Source organism: Macaca mulatta, chromosome 13, assembly GCF_049350105.2.
Source record: "Macaca mulatta isolate MMU2019108-1 chromosome 13, T2T-MMU8v2.0, whole genome shotgun sequence".
Classification (NCBI taxonomy): domain Eukaryota; kingdom Metazoa; phylum Chordata; class Mammalia; order Primates; family Cercopithecidae; genus Macaca; species Macaca mulatta.
Genome location: NC_133418.1, coordinates 74,294,264 through 74,311,824, shown reverse-complemented (window position 1 = coordinate 74,311,824; position 17,561 = coordinate 74,294,264). Strand labels below are relative to the sequence as shown.

The window sequence follows — 17,561 nt, the reverse complement described above, 5'->3', positions numbered from 1 at the left end:
AGTTCAATTAATTAGTGTGATTTATCCAAGATTACATTTACAAGCTATAAAGTATTCCCATCTTCCCATTGTTAATTATATCTCCAGGCTAATATAAATAAATTTCTCTAGTTACCCTAACCCACTCTGTGAAACTTATCAGCGAGATGACATTTAGAAATTCTATTTTTGGGGAGGGAAGGTCTCATTTGTAATGTGGAATGTTCGTTCCCCCATTAAAAAGTTTTATTTCTATTTTCTTTTTGGTTTTCTATGTTAATTGGAGGCTGCAGTCACAGAATTTATGAATAAATAACTAACCTAGAGATGAAAATTTCATTAAGAAATGAAATGCCTTAAATAGCTTTATTTTAAAAGAAAAATCACCTTCTATACAGTAAAGGAGTTTGTTAAAATCCCAGGAATCGCACTAATTTTATTTGTGCATCTTATAGAAAAACAGTGAGATGTAGAGACAAGATTTATTTTGATCCATTTAAAAAGTGAGGAAAGTGTTGCATGCTATTTCTACTGCTTATTAATTCCACAACTTCAAAGTAACAATTGCTACTATATCTTCTACCAATTATAACTGATACAAAATAAGATTTGCTTTAAAATATTGATTTATGTCTATGTATTCTCACCACTGAAATTCCAATGTATAAGCCAAGGAACCATTTCACATTTTCAGAAAACCCACTAAGAGGTAATGATTTAATCAAAATGCATGTATTCTGAGAGCTCTCTAAAGTAATTTTAATGCTGATTTGTGCAAGAGGCATATCAGGAGACACATTTATTGAATGACATTTACCTATTTAAAAGAAAATAACAAATAGCCTTATCATTGTCATCACCAGTACTATCACCCAAGAGCAGCATTAAAATAGTTTTCTGTAAAAATGATTTGAAGACAGCATGATACTTAAGGTTGTATCTTGATGTTTCTTTAGGAAAAGTCTAACAAATACATACATAAAATTATATTCTTTATATTTAACTGGTATATGAGGATACACAGTCTGCCACAACCAAATGGCAACTGTTTTGTAAAACATGGAAACTAGATTAAGCCTAGTTTGGCAGAAAAAGTTCTTTAGCAACATGAAAAATATTTTCACACCAAAAAAATCCCTCTCAACTACCACATGTAGTCATACATCTGTCAGGATCGTATTCAGGATGAAAAATTTGCGATAATAAAAACTTAACAAATATTCAGTCTTCTGATTGTCCTTGAAAATAAATTTATGCCATTTTCTGTGAAGCAGGAACAAATGCAGGAAGTAATTTGTCTATAGACATATATACATATCCTTATGAAAAGCACATGTAAGGTTGCTTTATGTATATATATTTATTCAGACTTTATGTAAAGTTGTTTATATAACCCAAAATGGCGTTGTTGTGTTTTAAGTGTGATTTGCCTTGCAGAAACACAGTGTTCACAAATGTATGATGATTTGAATACATGTTTATTGCTTCAGGTTTACTGTAATTCTATGGGAGATGAAACTAGTAAAATAAAGAACAAATACTTCTCCATTTACAGTGGCATGGTTGTTAAAGGCCTCTTCTACATAAATTTTTACTCTGTATTGGTTGTGTGTTTTTCCTATAGTCAATATGTTGGAACGGAAATTTGAAGACAGCAGGTAAATTGTACTTTGTTGCTAGGCTGCAACAACTCAGTTCAGTGGATTACTGGAGGTTGACCCCATCTTCTACATTGTGATGCACATATCTGTTGACATGAATACAGTCTCAAATAGACAAAGGTCAAAATGAACAAGCTCTACTCTTTCTTTAAATCCACATTCAAATTCAGCCTCTGCTGCAAAATCCAAACCTTCAATCATTACATCTTCTATTCCATCATCCTGGAGCTTTAGCTTAAATGTCGTAGCACTGACAACATATAGCACGTATTCTATTTTACAACCTGGTGAATTTGTCAGGAATATTCTCTTAATATGGCAGAATGCGATGTTTTGTATGAAATTCTTTTATCATTTTGATGATGTCCTATAAATCAGGACCTACTTGAACATTAAGATACAGAACTTCATCTTTTAGATCAGTTAACTCCATCTTCAAACCCTCACTGCTGTGATAGAAATTAGGCACTAGCAGATATGCCATGATATAATGTGAATGTTGTGTTTCATTTTCATGCTTATATTGCAATACTCAGTTAAAGGATTTTTAAGGAGAAAAACATAAGCTGCTAAGATACAAGGGAGAATGCCTAAAGGATAATGTTTGAACGTATTTTTTTAAAAGTAAAAGGCAGCAATGGGCTTAAAGAGATGTACACAGAGTGAAAAATTAGACTTGTAACCGTTCACTAAAATTACAGCCCTTGAGACATAATCATACGAAATTAAGTATTATTTAATATAAAACAATATGAAGATTCTTTCAAAAACTAAGGGAGAGTTGTCATATATTGGAAATGAAAAACATTATTTTGAACAAGGTGATCATTAGTCATTAAAAAATAAATAAACCCAAAAACCAAAGAATCACCATCATCACAGGATTTAGCCACTTTAACAATTATTTCAAAACTGTTCTTTCTGTAGAAACAACTGCTTCTATGGGTTATGACAGTTTGACTGACTCAGAGTTAATATAAGGACTTTCAATGTTAGACTTTAGATATCAAACAGTAACTGGAAGCAACGATGAGTATCAGTCCATAATCAGAGAGGTACTTACGGTCATTGCAGAGTGGTCCACTGAAGGAAGTCATACTACAGTCACAGCTGAAGCCATCCCATTGTTGCAAGCACACACCTTGATTGGAACATGAGTCCTCTTGGCAGGTTGTGCTGGGGCCTGCAAAACAATCCAAAGGAAACTTGGGTTCTTAAAAAAAATCCAAAAGTGTTTTATACATGAGCTAGATCACATATAGTAGTTGCCAACACCTCAGATGATAGGTCCAAACTCGTTTTGAAAGTTCTAGTTCACACACCTGAATTAGGAACTGAGAGGCTGTAATATGAAGGTTTTCTTAAGTTTCAAGTATAGGATAAAATACATTATAATCATAAACTAAACCAACAAATAGCAAAAGCAAGCACATAGCTTCTAGTATGATTATCATAGCAGGTAATCTCATTCCAACTTCAATAATTCTTTATTACCATTTGGATTTTAGAAAATGAATGGATCTCCTTAACATTCTGACCAATGAATATAGACATAATGAGAAATGGAGATTATAACTTCATGAAATTGAGATAAGATTGGCAAAATAACTGAAGAGAGTTATGCAAAAATGCCCTAGAGGTTTCAGAAGGATAAAGTTATGATTGCTGGGTGTTTTGAATAGGTATGTTGGCAAGTATCAATTCACATGCTTTAACGATTTCATGCAATAAAACATAAAATTAAAAACTCCATATAAATGACATGCCCCCATTTAACATACAAGTAAAAAGAATGCTAGTCTATTTCTAAAGAATCATAACTAGAACACTGAAAAACAACTGAAAAAAGCATGATCAAAGCACTAAAGGCAATCACTATACAAACATATTCAAGACTGAAAGCCTTTATACAAACTATACTACAAAGGCTTCTTGCACAACGTTCAAGAAAGGAAAAAAATGAAATCCAAACCCAAATAACAGTTACTGCAAAAATGTAAAATATGTTATTTTAGGGTTTCCACTGTGTATTATGGGGTTTCAGTCTTGTTTTATACACACAGGGCTATCTACCTTGCAAGTCAGCTTTCATCAATGCAACTTTGTCAGCAAAATTAAAAAAAAGCAAAATATATTAAATGTTAGTAAGCAATACTGAAATGGGGCAAACACAGAAGAACGTTCAGATTCAAAAGGCATGCTGCTGTAAAGGGGGAGAAAAATGCTATGTAGAGCAAACAAATTAATACTAACAGCCATAAATCTTAAGAGAAGCCAAAAATGAGAAAGCGGTAATTTATTAGAATTTAATTGTACATATGTATACATATATAATGGTTAATTGAGCCAATGACATGTAATGAAGGAAAATTAAAAGGGCCTTTGTATGTTTCCTCTCTTGGATAGATATGAATGCATTACCAAAGTGACGTTTTGCTTATTTGGAACATGCAGTACCATTCATCATGTGCAGATACAGTGTAGACTATGATCATTAGCAGAGCAATTATCCCTTTCTATGTTTTTCCCTCTAGATCTTTTATCTTGCTCTTGCAATTAAGGCTTCAAACTGTAATGCCAGCCATTCACTGACAACAGCTGGACTTTAGAGTGACACCAACCAAATACTGCATACATGATACTGTATATCATTTAGAGTGGACGAGAGAAGTAGGAAGAATGGAAGAAAAACTGCAATATAATCCCTCATAAAGGAATTTTCCTAATAAAATTTCCATGTGCAGCGTTTATCCTTGAACTTACCAGATTGGGAATATGCCACTTATGAATTTCAGAGTTACGTCTGTATTTTCTACACTTTCACAACTGTCTTCAACTCTTATAAACTTCCCTGTTAATAACTGTTACAGTAAAACCTCACCAATAGGAACTATCTTAGAGAAGGGTGAAAAGGGAATACAGTCTACCTAAATAGCTTTAGAGTATAAACTAAATATATTTTCTAGTAAATAAACATACAGATTTTATAAAGATAGAAAAACAGACATCAGCTAATTAGATGCTATTAATATAAAAGAGACAGCCTCTGAGGTGCCTGTTTTAGTGAATAAATGAGAATTTTCTGTAATTTTACTTTATATAAACAGATGATTTTGAAAATGGCTTCTAAACATGTACATGTACCTTATCATCACATTTCTATTACAAATTTTTCAGTAAAGGCATTCTTTACTGAATGTTATTGAATTTAGCCTAGCATATGAGAATTCACAAATTCAGAAACCATAATATTGTATATCTTAATTCTACAATAATAATAATAACAGCAATAGGTATAACAATAATAAAAACAAAAATAGTATTTTATGTAAGTAGTAATAATAATAAGACCTCCCAAGTCCAGGAAACCTGATGAAATGTAACAGTTTTTTTTGTTTGTTTGTTTTTGTTTGTTTGTTTTGCCACGCAGTCTCGCTCTGTTGCCCAGGCTGGAGTGCAGTGGCTGGATCTCGGCTCACTGCAAGCTCCGCCTCCCGGGTTCACGCCATTCTCCTGCCTCAGCCTCCTGCGTAGCTGGGACTACAAGCGCCCGCCACCACGCCCAGCTAATATTTTTTTGTATTTTTTAGTAGAGAAGGGGTTTCACCGTGTTAGCCAGGATGATCTCTATCTCCTGACCTCGTGATCCACCCGCCTCGGCCTCCCAAAATGCTGGGATTACAGCGTGAGCCACCGCGCCCAGCCAGTTCTTTGTAACAAAGTTCTTTTTAAGAAAGAACTAAGAACCACTAAACTCAACTTAGTTCTTTGTAGCAAAGAAATAAGAACCACTTAATTGCTCAGTATTAATTTTAGTTCCAAACTGTGAGAGGTAAGTGGTCTACTGATCTTTATCCGATGGCATTAGAGATAAAAAAAATTAGCATATATTTTTTTAAAAATCTCAAAGCAATATTCCTTAGCATAGTTCTTTCAGTGTTAAGCAAATAAACGGGGAGTAACACAAGCCCAGTTTGGGGAGATGCCATTTTATCAAATAGCTATTTGCTCTCTGACCTGCACAGCAGAAGAAAAGATCAGAAGCAAGAACTAATGAAGATCCAGATTTTGGTTTTTGTTTTTTTCAAAAATTATCAGAAATGCAATTGAGAAACAACGCTAAACTCTAAAAATAATAAAACTACAATCTTAGAAAAATAATCTGCCCATATTGTAGAGCAGCAACTCAGAGTACCTGCCACGCTTCTATGTAAGCATACAGACGTGCTTTATTTTATTTTCATTATCACAATAGTCTTTTTATATTCAGGAATTACAAGACAATGCATGCGTGTGCCTGACAAGACACATTTTTCAAAGTACTCACCTTCTAGAACAGTATTTAAACATTAATAGGCATTACACAAGGCAGAGCCTTAAATTTATTTTTCTTTTTAGTTATGTAATATTCTTTTTTTTTAATCACTTAATAAAATTGGGAAAAAGCAACAAGGACATTTGTATCAAGTTATTTAAATTAATAATATGTCTAAAAGGGAAATAAAAATGAAGGTAAAACTACAATTTCTAGAAACCAAAGAATAATAGACAAAAGAGGTTAGGTGTCTCTGCTTTCAAGTAAGGTAAACTCGGGTTTGAAACTTGTATCATCCACTTATTAGATGTGTGAACTCAGGAATGTCACCTTACTTTTCTGAGGCTCAACCTACTCATTAAGAAAAGGGCAATGATACCTAATTTACAGAGATTTGATGATTAAATGAGATAGTATAGGTAAACATATTCCCACCAGTGTTTAATCAATGATAGCTGTCATAATTAAACAGAAAATTATTCCTATAGATATAATGGAGCCTAGAGCTGAATGTCACAGTTGTATAAAAAGAGCATCTGTTAAAATTTCACTGATTTTATGTAGAGATGTTATCTTGACTTTAGTAGGCCTGCTTATTGGTTGATTACCAGTATCCATTTTCTGTTACATAAACAGAAAAAAAAGCATCCAAAGTATAGTCTCCAGTGTAACAGCATCAGCATCACTTGGGAATTTGTTAGAAATGGAAATTCTAGGGCTCAGTCTCAGATCTACTGAATTAGAAACCCAGAGGGTTGTAATCTAGTGATTTGGGTTTTAATGATTCTGTAAGTGATTCCTGACATAGGCTAACATTCAGGAAACAATAATCTAAATAGACTTTGACAGGTTAAAATCCGTACTCTAGCTGAGGTGCATTTTATAAATAAAATGAATTATTACCCACTGAAATATGTTAGAAATAAAAGGCAACAAATGATTATTAAGGGAAGATCAAAAACTTTTTGTATGCAAAAGGCTTAGAGATATGTGGGTGTATTGGGTAGGAACAATGGAAAATCCTCACAAGATATTATTAGGTTATACCAAACATATGCTAAGTAGTCCCATCAATACGGATATGGAAGTTAAGTGATTCCAACGTGGTTTAGACTCAAATTCCATGAGATAACAATCTTTAGAAAGAGAATTTATTAGGTATCTACAGTTAAATCACTAATCTTAAAAAAATGTGTGAATAGTATCACCTGTACCTATAACAGTTAAATCTAAGATTATTCCTAGAAACTATACAGGTCAGAAATAATAGTAAATTAAAAGTTGTTCACCTTGATGTTGGAATGAAAGAATCAGGACAGAAAGTAATAATCTAAGAGTAAAGAAAAAATGGGGTGTCAGGGGGTGAAAATTATAAAAGCTCAGATACATAAAGCATTCTAGATAAGGAAAGAACCAATGCCATTAGTGACTGAGTTCAGATGTTCAAATAAGAGTTTAATGTGTAATTAATCATTGTAACCAAATTTCTTACTAGATTATATGGGTAAACAACACCAAACATCATTACTGCAAATGTCCTTTGTTAGTAGGTCTTGCTCGTATTAATCTACTTGCTTCCGCCCACTCACTCACATTGTATACCAGCGGTGGGGTCCTGTGTGTTTGCCTCTTGTTTTCTATCTCATTGGGTATATCTGTCTGCTCTCACCATTTCTTGTAGGTGAGAAGTCACATACCAAGCAACTTGTAGAAAGGCCTATTTTTAACAAATATGTTCCATAAGGGATTGTAATACCTTTCTTTAAAAAATAAAACAAAATAAATGTACACATTCTCACTAATGAGATCACCTCCAAGAATTATGTTGTCCCACATTCTTGTGTTCATCCACTAATGGGAATTGATCCCCTTAACAATTTTGTTTCTCTTAATTAAAATTAACTAAAAGGAAAAAAAAACATAGTTTCCTTATGTTTTACTGATGCATTATGCCAAAATATCAAATAAGGAAATATACTAATAACATTAAAAATGAACTCAACAACACCTTCCATTAATAACGTTATCCTCTGGTATTATTGAAATACAGTCTGAATTTCACCTAACATTTCATTGAAACATATGCGGCACAGAGGAAACAAATATATTTTCAAATATAAAATTTCCATGTACTTTAGTAATTGCTAAATATAATGGCATTATTTTGGCTGAGAATAAATGATTCATAATCAGCTGGGGGACAGGAATTCAAATTTCTTTCTTCTTCTCCCATATAAAATCTCCTCATAAATCTAAAATTTTCAAAATGGCCCAAACTGTGTTCAGTATTACAGAAGAAGCAGCAACACATCCAGAGCCACAAAATTCATGATAATGTGATTAAATTACATTTATGGAGGAAGAATTTGCTCAAATAATCTGAGGTGTTGAAGTGAAAATTATCTAAAATGAAAGTAGCAATCAAAAAGTACTCCTACAGATCTTGGTCTGATAGAGAGCACAAAAGAAAAGAAGACACTTTGGTGCATTTCTGATGTATGAATATTAGCCTGGGGTAATACAAGAAACCTGATTTTGCTAAAATAAACTGAAAATATACAGGATACACTGTTTCTGCCAGGTACACATCAATTGAATAGTGATGAGAATGGGGTATCTGAACTTCATTCTCTTATTATTTGCTATTGGATATAGATTTTTACTTATTTTTATTTTAAAATATTTGTTAATTTCAGTAGCTTTAGGTGTACAAGTGGTTTTCGGTTACATGGATGAACTGTATAGTAGTGAAGTCTAACACTTCAGTGAACCTGTCACTCAAGTCTTGTACATTGTACCCAATAGATAGTTTTTCATCATTCAATCCCCTTCCCACCATTCCAGCTTCTGAGTCTCCAATGTCCCTTATACCATGCTGTATGCTTTTGTGTACCCATAGTGCAGCTCTCACTTACAAGTGAGTACCATGAAGCATTTGGTTTTCTATTCCTGAGTCACTTCACTTAGAATATAGGCCTCCAGTTCCATCCAAGTTGCTACAAAAGACATTATTTTGTTCTTTTTATGGCTGAGTAGTATTCCATGGTATATACATATCACTTTTTTTTTTTTATCCACTCATTGGCTTATGGGCACTTAGGTAGATTCCATATATCTGTAATTGTGCATTGTGCAGTGATAGATACATGTTTGCAGATGTCTTTCTGACATAGTGACTTCTCATTATCCTTAGCAAACTAATGCAGGAATAGAAAACCAAATACTGCCTGTTCTCACCTATAAGTGAGAGCTAAATGATAAGAACACATGAACACATAGAAGGGATCAACAGATACTGGGGCCTACTGCAGGGTGGAGAGTGAGAGGATGGAGAGGATCAGGAAAAATAACTCATGGGTACCAGGCTTAATACTTAAGTGGCAAAATCATCTGTACAACAAACCCCCATGACACAAGTTTACTTACATAACAAACCTGCACATGTACCCCCTGGACTTAAAATTAAAACAAAAAAGAATGTAGATTTTTAAAAATGGGCACAAGCTGATTAATACTTGCTGGAGTAGTATTTGTTTAATGCTATAAAGCAAGGATCATAGAACTGATTAACAAACTAATCAAATGTACTACATAACTCAAAAAAGAAAAAAAAAATCCATAGGTATAGCTCCCATTTTACATTGGGCATTAATGTGGGCTTGCAAACCGTACAGAAAATTTAAGCTTTATGAGATAAAAAATTGAAAACATGAATAAGGATGTCTAAGCCCAAATTAGGTATTTGACCAGTTATGAGAATTTTACTGGACAGTGAGATTCGTTGCCAGTTAAACAGGTGGAATTAGAATTATTTAGGGCATGATGACAAAAATCTAATACCTTCACATCCTCTCTCGATCTGTCCATTGCAGAAAAGAGCATCTGAGATGAGGTCCGGAAGCCGTCCATTTAAATCAACTGATGCCAGGCAGCCTTGAAAGCCTTCTTTGGCATGTACAAGTTTTGGTAAGGATTTGTATGTTTCTTTAGCTACTCCTCCTATATATAAGTCACCTGCAAGAAGATCAAAGTCTTTGTTACAAAAGTATCACGTCATTGACTTTAAACACACAGTAGGATGGAGAAAAAACAGGGAGGTTTTTCATTAAGTTAATAAAAATGTAAGTTTATGACCAGTTGTTTTCCTCGAAGTGTTAAACAATAGAGGTGTTTGAATAATATACTGGCACTAGGAGACATTTCTAAAAGCTATTACTATAGAGAACTAAAGTAATTCCATATTATGTGGCCAAATGGAAGGAATGTGGGCTAGCTATAGAGACGCATACTCCTGCGTTGAAATCCAGGCCTGGTTACTTGCAAGCCCTACATCTCTGAATATATATATATATATATACACACACACACACACACACACGTATATATATATACACACACATACTAGTTTCTCTAATTATTAGTATCATTGTTTCTAAAATAGGAACAATAAAAACCTTCACCAGAGGGTTTCATGATGATTAAATGAGATGAAATATATACAGCATCCACCAGAGCAAAAGTATGTAGTGGACACACAGTCAACAGGCATTATTATTAAATTCACCTTCTGCTTAGAGATCTCTGTGTCTTTCATTTCATCAGAAGTTCAACAAATTTCTACTTGTATCTGAAGTCACCTTCTATACTGGGCTGAAGCCCGCTATCCTTGCTTGCACCTCTCTTGTTCAATAACTCACATAATATTCTGTATATAAGTGAAAGTTACATCCTTCTTCGGGTGTTTCTGTTATTAGGTAAAATTACACTACTTTGAATTTTTAGGCTGCTCTGAAATCCGTTACCAAGTTTTTAACTTATTTTTCTAATTTTATTGCAGTTTCTAATGGAACACATTGCTTAGCTTTCCCAACTTTTTGTCTCTAAGTTTGAGATTCCCCAACTTTATGAACTATTACCAAAAAAAAAAAAAAAAGAGAGAGGTTTCAATCTATGTTGGATTCTGTTTCTTTTTCTATTTCAGATTATTTACCATATCTGGATAATATTCAATAAATTCAATAACTGACTTTAGTAAACATTTAATCAACGTGGAACATAAGGAAGCTGAGCTCAAAATTCAGTAATATGCTGCTACAGCCCCAGTCTACAAGTTATGTAACATAATCTTTGTAGCTATTTCTTTAACTTTCATTTTCTTTTGAACTTTCTCATGTTAACCATTCTATTCAACTTCATGTCACTTGGCACATTTTCCCCAGTATAACACAAAAATCCTGCAATCTTACTGTTCAACTGTGTCCTTCTGTGTTGTCTTCATGAGACTTGGGAACAAAGAGAACTGATACACAGACTATTTGTTGAGCTGTAAGTAACAAATTCCTTGGTCTCGCATCCAGAAATATCCCGTCTTCTGCAGGCACTCATTAAACAGTAATAAGCTAACCTATTAGTTTGTAAGTAGGGTAAAATCAAACCACAGATACAACACTCTTGAACTGTACTGATGAATAAACTGAAATAGAGGGATCATGTGGCATACTCAAAGTCATTTAATGTTTAAAAACTGAGAACTTAGGTCCTTGACCTACTAACTAAAACTTAAGTTTTATAACTATATGATTTGCACTGAAAGTACTGGATATATTTACTTCCCCTCCTTTTACATAAAGCAAAATCTACTGACTATTAACCATCATCCTTAATATTAAAAGACAGCATGGTTTTGGTCGGGGAGGGGATACTATTTTTGAAGTATTATTTGATTTTCCTTCCATATTTCCATTCTGTCCTTTGTTTTTGCTGTCACTTAAATTTCAAGCCATTGTGTTTTAGTTGCCTCAGAGAAAGGATATGAATCAGAAATCAAAGATACAAAATTAGCTTTCTGTATTTAAGTCTAAAAAACCTAGACTCTTCGAGGAATGGAAGAGAATACATTGGAGTTTGCATAAGAAAAGTAAAGCTTTCCTATTCCTCATTCAGGCAAGCAGGAGATGAAGTTGGAAGAATCTACTTGTGCAAGCGTAGCCATTGGCAAATGCCAAAGAGGGTGTTGATTTCTAATTTAAAGACTGAGCTCTGGTGAATCTCAAAACCTCTGGTAAGTTTCAAAGAGTAGTGCAAACCTCTGTGCATTTCCTCAGGAGAACTAAGAGGGAGCAGTGAGATCTCTGAAAAGAAATGGGTACATGGTGGACTTAGATAACCTGAGAGCTTAGACAGTCTCACAGAACGTTCTGTACTCCTCTGTGCCATGGGAGATATAGAACAATTTCCAGACTGGCACAGAAATAGCAAAACAAAAGAAAGAAAGAAAAAAGAAAAAAAAAAAAAGTAAAATAACCTAAAGGGGTTGGGTCATGCACACAAGAATGAAGACGCTGGGTAGCAGCTCAGTGAGCACTCTAGAATATTTGAAACAAGCTTCCATGCCACCTCTCTTTACCCACCCCCCGCCCCAACAAAAAAAAAGAGTACGGTGGAACTCCCCCCACTGAGTTATTTAGATATGATACCAGAAAAAGAAAGGAACTAAGATTGCCTGAGATTGTACCTTCACTAACTCAAAGAATCAAAGCTCAAAATAGAAATCAAGGTGAGTTATAGAAAATAGAAAAGTTACATTTCTTGTACATCAGAGATTGTGGGCTGAGATTTGTAATTTGACATGATGAATAGCAATGAAAGGAAATACTACCTACTCCTTTCATTTGTTGAACAAAATTTGTTAGGAAATTTCTGCTCTCCTCCAGGCCTAATGAATGTAGTAGAGTGGGGAATTGAATGAAGAGTTCTTGGCACAGCTTTAGGCTTTTCAGATGTAGAACTCAGTAGTAAAAATTATGTATGGAATACTATATATTTACTAATAAATCTTTCTCTGTCTGATTGTAAACTCCTGAAGGAAAGAGACTGTGTTTCCCACAGTGCCTAGTACTGGGCTCTAAGCACGGTTGGCCCTCAATCAATATTGTCAGCCACCTTATGGATTGAGGCCACAGTAGAAAAAGAATAAAAAAAAGAGGAACAGTAAGGCAACACATGAGGAAAGTGCTAATTCTAAAATGCACTAACTTACTTCCTTTTCCCACTTGCTACCACAATCCCTATGTTTTTCTATTAGCAAACTTATTTGTCTGACAACATTGTAAAGCTTATTGAAGAGAACTTGTAATCTTTCCCTTGAGTTACGAAAGAGCAGAAAATATCAATTCAAGCACTGTGAGATACAAGCTTCAAACATACTAAGGTAGATGAGGTTGGGTTTCTAAGTAGGGGACTCATTCTTATTTTCATTACTGAAGTTGTACTTAGCACCACCGCTTAGTACTGTTTATAAACTCTTTGATATAGCAAATAGTGGTCTAAAGTCCCTTGGTGGGTTGCCACATGAAGAGAACAAAGAAACTCCTTTAGTGGTCTGAGCCCTGTGTACCATTATCACTTTATCAAAGATGCAGGTTCTCTTTTTGATCCTTGAAGTGATGGGTGAAAAAAAAAAAATGACCCATTAGCACTAATGGGTCCTGCAGGTGAATCCCTGTGCATGTGAAAGACGATATACTTAATGGCCCTGTTTATGAACAAGAGCCTGGATGGGCAACCATTAAAAGCCAAGTTTCCTGCAGATATGAAGCTAGCCTGTTACCACTTCTTCAAAATGAGTGGCTAATTTTTAATTCATATGCTTTAAGGACCATGTAGGCAACTGATAAGGCAAAGGTTGAATTGGGACACTTTCAGCAAAAGATGTAGAGAACATGTATAATACCAAAAACTTAAATGTTGAGGGGGTGATTTTCTAAAAATAATCTCAATAATACACTTATTTTTAGTACTGTATATACACAGGCACTATGTTCCTCTCAAGAGTGTTATCTGTGAATGAACTGGGGTGATATCATGACTACCCATTCCCCAGTAGTTGAGCAGTATTGACTAGGGAACACTGCACAGGCATTTTGGTTTCCTCTGTCTACAAACCCTGGTTCTGCCACCTACTGGCTCTCTCAATGTAGGCAAGTTAAGTTACATAACTTCTTTGAGAGTCAGATTCTTTATCTATGAAATGGGGTTGATAATGCCTACTTTGCAAGGCTGTAAGGATTACAAAGTATGTACATGAAGCATCTAGTATAAAGCATAGACTTAGCCCATGATTGATACTGGTATGGCTATATCAGTGTATCTGTAAGGCTACACATCTATGATGTACCTCAATCTATGCTTATTCCACTGAGAAATGCAGAAGAAGGAGAAGTATAGTTTGTCTCCTGTTTCTAGTACAATTGGAGTGACAAGATGTCAATTTTATAAATTTTCCATGCTATTTTTTCTATTGGATTTAGTTGACAGTCATTTGTGTGCTGGAAGTGTGCCTTACACTATTCTAAAAGCAGCTCACAGAGCTCCTTTGACTTAATTTGAAATTCGGTGGCACTAAATCTGGTAATATGGAAAGTTGCTTGACAAATATCTTCTAATTTGACACAAAGCAATTAAGAGGACAAAAAACAAACAAACAAACAAACAAACAAAAAACTCTATGAAGCCCAAGGGCCAGGTTGTCAGGTACAGACTAAACATGCCTTAGAAAATCAGAGAAATAACAGGTTTTTGTGGACTTTGGTTGCAAGGTGGGGGAGCATAGAAAAGTTGAGACAAGAAGAAAGTATGGGAGACATTACTATTGTAATGATAAAAATGTGGATTCCAGACACAGGGAACAGCACAAATGTACCATGGAGACAAAATTTATATGGCATTTAGGAAAAAGAATAAAAGGCTTGACTGGAAGAAAGGAGTTTTAAGTTATTTATTCAGTTATGTAAATAATATTGCATAAGTAAAGCCAAAGGAGAGGCCACTATAGAACTTATGACTGCTGGCTGAAAAAAATAAATAAAGACAATGAGAAGTCCAAGGATCAAAGCAAAGCAGGCTAGGAAACTAGGGAATTTGAAGCAGTAATAATCCGGAGGAGAAATAAAATTGCATTTAACATTGCATATATGGAATTTGAGTAGGAACACCCTAGAGGAATCAAGCGATACTAACCTGGGGCTTAGGGAACAGAGGTTGGAGCTTGGAGGCCTTCCTTGGGAGCCACCAACCAAAAGCAGACAAATGAAGTGGTAGAGATTTTCTCTTTGCTTAAAACAGGAAGCATAAGGCAATTAGAGTAAAGACCAAGCTCTGCCTTACAGTAGCAGAATGCAAGTGTCAAGGTATAATTAGTTCTTTGACTCAGCTTTCCTGTTTATTCACATGTACTTTTTTGAACCTCTTAAATATCTCACTTTCATTTTAATTTTTTAAAAAAGCATATAGAAAAAGGACAATTGCCTTATAGAGCTGAATAGCTAAAACTCTAAGAAATATTAAGGAAGCTCTCACAAACTTTTATAACTAGCATTTGGGGAAAAAGAAAAAGTGAAGCCACACACATTAGCTTACTTTCCTATAGCTGGACTAAAGAAAGGACAATTCTAGACACTTCGTTTTAAGAAGACGGGACCTTGGAGAGAAAATTTGGGTGCAACGCTTTCTCCCAATTCTTATTGTGATTGGATGGCAGAAGTAGTGCAATCAAGCTAGGGTAGTTTCTGAGAACATTCTATGGGAAGGGTGCCTTTAGGGGAACAATTGACTTCTGTCCCCAAATTTGTATCATTATCTTTAGTTTTAATATTGCACACATAAAGGAATATATGAAGGTCAGACCTTATCTAGATAAACTGAGAGAGCCTGTCTTTAGGAGACAAATCCAAACCTCTAAAACAGGTGCTCGCTGTTAGATAAAAGAAAATGACCTGTAATATCTGAGAAACAAACACTAGTTTGCTTTCTTAGTAGAAAGCCTAAGTGTGACTGCTTAAATAAATAATATTAAACTACTAAAAGAAAAAGCATGGGAAGTTAATACTGTTCTAACCTACTTGAGCTTACAAGTAGACAAATAGAAACTTTTATAACAAACCACGCAGAAATGAACAATGAAAACCATACAAGATCATTTCTAAGTTCAAGGCTTATAAAATATTCAAAATGGAAATCAAAGCGTAAATTCAAGTAGATGTTTTGCTCTGAGACACAAGATCTGTGTCTTTAATAAATCTTTTTTTTTAAAGATTAATTTTAGAAACTCTTTGCTGAAGAGATGCTCATTGGTCACCAGTTTGATTTATTGATCGTCTTTTAACTTCTATATAGCTTAGTCTCCCTTAGTACATAAAAGATTTAGTCTTACAACAATCTATTTTTACTTCTTTAGTAAATAACCATAAATTATTATCTTTAGACTTGTCCTGAATTTCTAGGTCCAGCCTAAAATCAAACCTTCATCATCTCCCCTGCTATAAAATTACTTTTTCTAGACTTTCATGTTGTATAACAGCCACATTTCTAGTCTATCTGCTCTCCAGATTGGAATTTCAAAATCATTTTGAACTTTATTTTATATCTCACACCTTAGAATCAAACTACTACCAAGGGCTGAATGACTCAACTTTGCCAATACTTCTGACATTTGTCGTTTCAATTTCATTCCCATTTCCAGTTTTTATCTACTTTTCTCCTTGTACACACCTTTTAGGCACTAACCTGTTACCTGGTGTCGCTGTCTCCATTCAGCCTCCTCATCAACACTGTCTCAATCACTCCATCGTGTTCTGATATCTTCAATACCTTTCTGTATGATCTAAATTAAGTCTAAGGCTCAGAAGTGATCAGGATTCTGAATTACGTCTCTTCAAAACTTTTGCTAAACTTTGAACTATCTTTCCAAAATAACTTTTGCTAGCTAGAAGATTGAGATAATATCTATCTTTTCCCCACACTCCGATCTTTAGTCAAACTACGTTGGCAGCCTTTCTCCAACCCTGCATTTTCCCACTGCTCCATCGTAGTTTATGGTATACAATACTTCCAGCATGAATGCCTTTCCTCTTCTGATGTTGTTCTTCAAAATCCTACTGAACTTGGGGGACTCAACTCAAAATCCACCTTGGAAATGTGTACCTGTTTCCTTAGCCACAGATAAATATCTTGGAATCCTCATAAAAAATTGAACTCCTTTTCTGAAAATGATTTTATCTTTTTCAGTTCTTTGTATGTGGAAGCCTTATGTATCCATTAGTTTATAAATTATTTGAAGGAATAATCCTAAACACTTTCATATTCTCATTTTCACTTAGTAAGCATTTGATAATTATTTGTTGACTCACTGAATGAATGGATGAATTAGTAGTTCACATTCAAAAAATAATCATTGAAACAATAAGGACATAGGGAAGGTTTTATGGCAGCACTCATATTTGTCCCTGGCTCCTTTCACCTGAGCAACAATGAATTAATTTAATTGTGGAAAACCTTTCATCTACTGATCCATTTCTTTTTTTTTTTTTCTTTTTTTCTTTTTTGAGATGGAGTCTTGATCTGTTGCCCATGCTGGAGTGCGGTGGCACAATCTTGGCTCACTGCAACCTCTGCCTCCCAGGTTCAAGCAATTCTCCTGCCTCAGCCTCCAGAGTAGCTGGGATTACAGGTCCATGTCATCACACCCGGCTAACTTTAGTATTTTTAGTAGAGATTGGGTTTCACCATGTTGGCCAGGCTGGTCTCAAACTCCTGACCTCAGATATCCA

At 34.6% G+C, this 17,561-nt stretch overlaps 1 protein-coding gene across 20 annotated transcripts in view; it reads right to left on the bottom strand.

The window, feature by feature from the left end:
* Window positions 1-17,561, bottom strand: part of NRXN1 (neurexin 1) — a 1,126,307-nt gene that overhangs the window by 553,377 nt on the left and 555,369 nt on the right. For all 20 annotated transcript variants that reach the window (XM_077958693.1, XM_028832104.2, XM_077958703.1 and 17 more), the window contains 2 exons: window positions 9,796-9,969; window positions 2,704-2,823 (listed from right to left, as the gene is read on the bottom strand). In XM_077958693.1, coding sequence (XP_077814819.1) covers window positions 2,704-2,823; window positions 9,796-9,969 — 294 coding nt within the window. The remainder of the gene's footprint in view (window positions 1-2,703; window positions 2,824-9,795; window positions 9,970-17,561) is intronic.